We start from the raw sequence: 3,188 nt of genomic DNA on the forward strand, positions 1-3,188 counted from the left end.
TTTTCCCCCCAAATATTTACTGATTTTTTATTTTTTTTTACACAAATATTTATGCCAGTACATGAAAAGCAGTTGTTTGACAAGTACCACTTATTATTGTTAATGTTGTTGTGGTTGTAGAAATTTTTGTAAAATTTTAAATACTTGTATACAGTTTCTAACTTTCTTTCTACAGCTTTCTGTAGGTTGGCCTTTGTGGTTTTCTGTATGTAATGTTAATCATAATTTGCCCCGTTTCTTTCATGTCCAGTCATGTTTTTGCCAAAGAAGACTAAGGACAAGGAAGTAGAGTCAAAAAGTCAGGTGATTGAGGGAATCAGCCGCTTGATCTGCACTGCCAAGAATCAACAGACAATGCTTAGGGGTGAGAAACTGATTACAACCAATTTAAAATGTGTTCAAGTATTGTATAAAATGTACTTTAAATAGCTTTTAAAGATAACATAATACTTCTGATTCTACTAAAACTAGAAATAATACATCAATTAATTGGTTCCACCAATATAAGAGTTTTACTTCTTTAGTTTTGCTGCCATCACTTATTGTCACCCACCAAGACACTAATTCCAATGACAATATGAATTTATTTTTATCTGACTGTTAGTATATTAAAACTTGATATATTTATATATTTTCTGAACATGAACCAACTTTGCCCACAACTCAACATGCACTTTTTTTTATATAAAACAATACATAAAAAAACCTGAAAATTGCCATTTAATATATATTTGACCTCTCTGTCACCCTGAATGAACTGTCTTCAAAATTCTTACAGAGCATATATATATATATATATATATATATATATTAGCTTTAAAAGTAACACCATTGTGTCAAGCTTAAATATATCTGAATCTGAAAAGTGCAAGACTTGTGCAGTACATTTAAAACAAATAATTAACTAGGAATAACTTCACGATAAGTTAGCAGTTTTTTCTAAACAGTACTAGGCTCTTGTAGTGGTATAAACAGGCAAAGGTACTGAATGTTCCTTGTAATAAAGACAGGCTGTATATTAGAAAGTGGAAAGTATATTCTAAGCATATATGAATGGCAATTCAAAAAATGTATATACCTTCTTGTGCGTACAAATGCCCATGTCACCAAAGTAATTGTCTACTTTCTTTTGCAGTACTCATTGATGGCATGGAGTGGAATGATGTTAAGTTTTTCCAGCTGGCTGCACAATGGTCCTCTCATGTCAAACACTTTCCCATTGGCATTTTTGGACATTCCAAAGGCCCATACTAGCACCTTTGTGGTTCAAACCTGGAACTGAAAATATCCGTCCACGTGCCAGCAGCTTTTACTCTCACCCAAACCTACCTCCTTTTGCCTGACCACTCTCCCTTCTCTCTTAATCCCTGCTTTTTAAGTCTGTTTTGTTTTTACTTTTGTAAAACCATACTTAGGCAGAACAAAGAATGGAAAGCAATGCTTTCTATTTCAAGTGTCCTCCTTGCTTTTTAAAAGTTATTCTCTGCTTATGTTTATATATGTTTATATATTTGGAGGGAAAATATTACTGTAATGAGATCAAATGAATAATTTAACTCCTAACTCGAAAATACCCATTTACGAATTGCCTTTTGTGTTGTCATTAATTTGGAGCTATAATCCAGAAGTAAGATGAACCACCATATTCCTTCTTTGTAGCAAAATATAAAATTCCCTTTGAACTCCTCACAGTTTGGGGAAAGGATGCCAAATATCTTTTGTATAGCAGCATCTACATACAGACATTTGTACTCACTGAAATTGTGTGATAAACAAAAAATAAATATAGATCTTCATTACTGTAATTCGCTTTGACACTGATGGCCTAAATTTTTCAATCTCTATCATGAGGGAAGACCTAGAAATGACACGGAAACGTGTTGAGATTTGTTTTTGTACAAATGGAATTAGTACTGTGTGGCTTGTTCATTTTGCACCGTGGCTCAAAAATGATCAAATATATCTTCCCTCATATGGATTATATTGCCAAACAATATTATCTGAATATTGTTCAGCCCATGTATAACAATATGCCTTTTCCATGGAAAGTTATGTGGCATACTTTTATAAAAGGTGTACCTAAAGTATTTTAAAACTTTCAGTATGGATTCAGTAAATGGAGGGTAAGGAAGGTGGATCATTTTCTAGCCTTTCGCAATCATTTTTCAATGATATCTAGCTTGAAAGGGGGAGAGAATTGTGGATTATTAGGCACAAAACCAACTTGTGGTGTATTTGTAAGGCTTTAGCCATATCTGCTTAACCTTCACAAAGAACATGACTGATGTGTCCGCTTAAATGCTCAATTTCCAAATATGTGGAATCATTTGGGAGACTATAATAGCTCACTAGTTTATTACTGTCATACATAAGATTGTTTATGTGATGTTTGCACTGAGAATTTTGTTTTATTAAGATGGATTTTGTTTATTTAAAAGTAGGGAATTATTTTAAGTATTAACCATTAAAAACCTTGATTTGAACCCAGCTTTGCACTCCTAAAGAACCTTACCCTTCCCTGCCATAGAATTAAACTCCATAAATAAAACTGTCATATAACAGAAAATGCATGTAATTTGAAAGCACAGATAACTTGCCATAGTTGTTTCATTATTGATTGTTTAGCTTTATTGTGGTGTTTGATCTGAAAGCAAGGCAAACAAATTCAAAAGCTAAGACTAAATTAAGTACTAAGCACTTAAACGTCACAAAGAAGAAAACATGATTTTATACCTGTGATGATATGCCATAAAAACCTTGGAGTAATTTTAGTTCTATAGATGTTCTTGATAAGACGATTTGCGTTTTATTCCTCTTCTAGGGGACGTCACATAGAATTTCTCTAAGAAATACTGTGTAACTTTAAGACTACTACTGTAATCCTTAAATTGGGGATAATAAAACTACACTACACATCTGCGGTCAGTGGAATCTTTGTGTGTGTGTGTGTGTGTGTGTGTGATGGAGTGAAAGGGGTTGAATAAAACCAGAATCGGGAATGCACGATTCTAAATATTGAATAGTCATATTAAGTTAATACAAAAGTGATATGTCGCTTGAAATACTAGGTTGTCGATAACGTGTTGGTGGCTGAAATGGGCAGCGTACAGCAACACATACGTGGTACTGGGTATTTCAGTTACGACACTTGACAACTGACTGAAACAGCGAGGACTTCGCGATCTCCT

General features: G+C 33.6%; 1 protein-coding gene across 3 annotated transcripts in view; it reads left to right on the forward strand.

Annotated features, from left to right (window-relative positions):
• The window catches only part of pacs2 (phosphofurin acidic cluster sorting protein 2), a 35,769-nt gene extending 32,856 nt beyond the window's left edge, over positions 1 to 2,913 (forward strand). For all 3 annotated transcript variants that reach the window (XM_023836031.2, XM_023836030.2, XM_023836029.2), the window contains 2 exons: positions 251 to 364; positions 1,136 to 2,913. In XM_023836031.2, the coding sequence (XP_023691799.2) occupies positions 251 to 364; positions 1,136 to 1,254 (233 nt within the window). In that variant the 3' untranslated portion in view covers positions 1,255 to 2,913. The remainder of the gene's footprint in view (positions 1 to 250; positions 365 to 1,135) is intronic.
• The last annotated feature ends 275 nt before the right edge of the window (positions 2,914 to 3,188 follow it).

Source organism: Paramormyrops kingsleyae, chromosome 14 (assembly GCF_048594095.1).
Source record: "Paramormyrops kingsleyae isolate MSU_618 chromosome 14, PKINGS_0.4, whole genome shotgun sequence".
NCBI classification, from domain to species: Eukaryota; Metazoa; Chordata; class Actinopteri; order Osteoglossiformes; family Mormyridae; genus Paramormyrops; species Paramormyrops kingsleyae.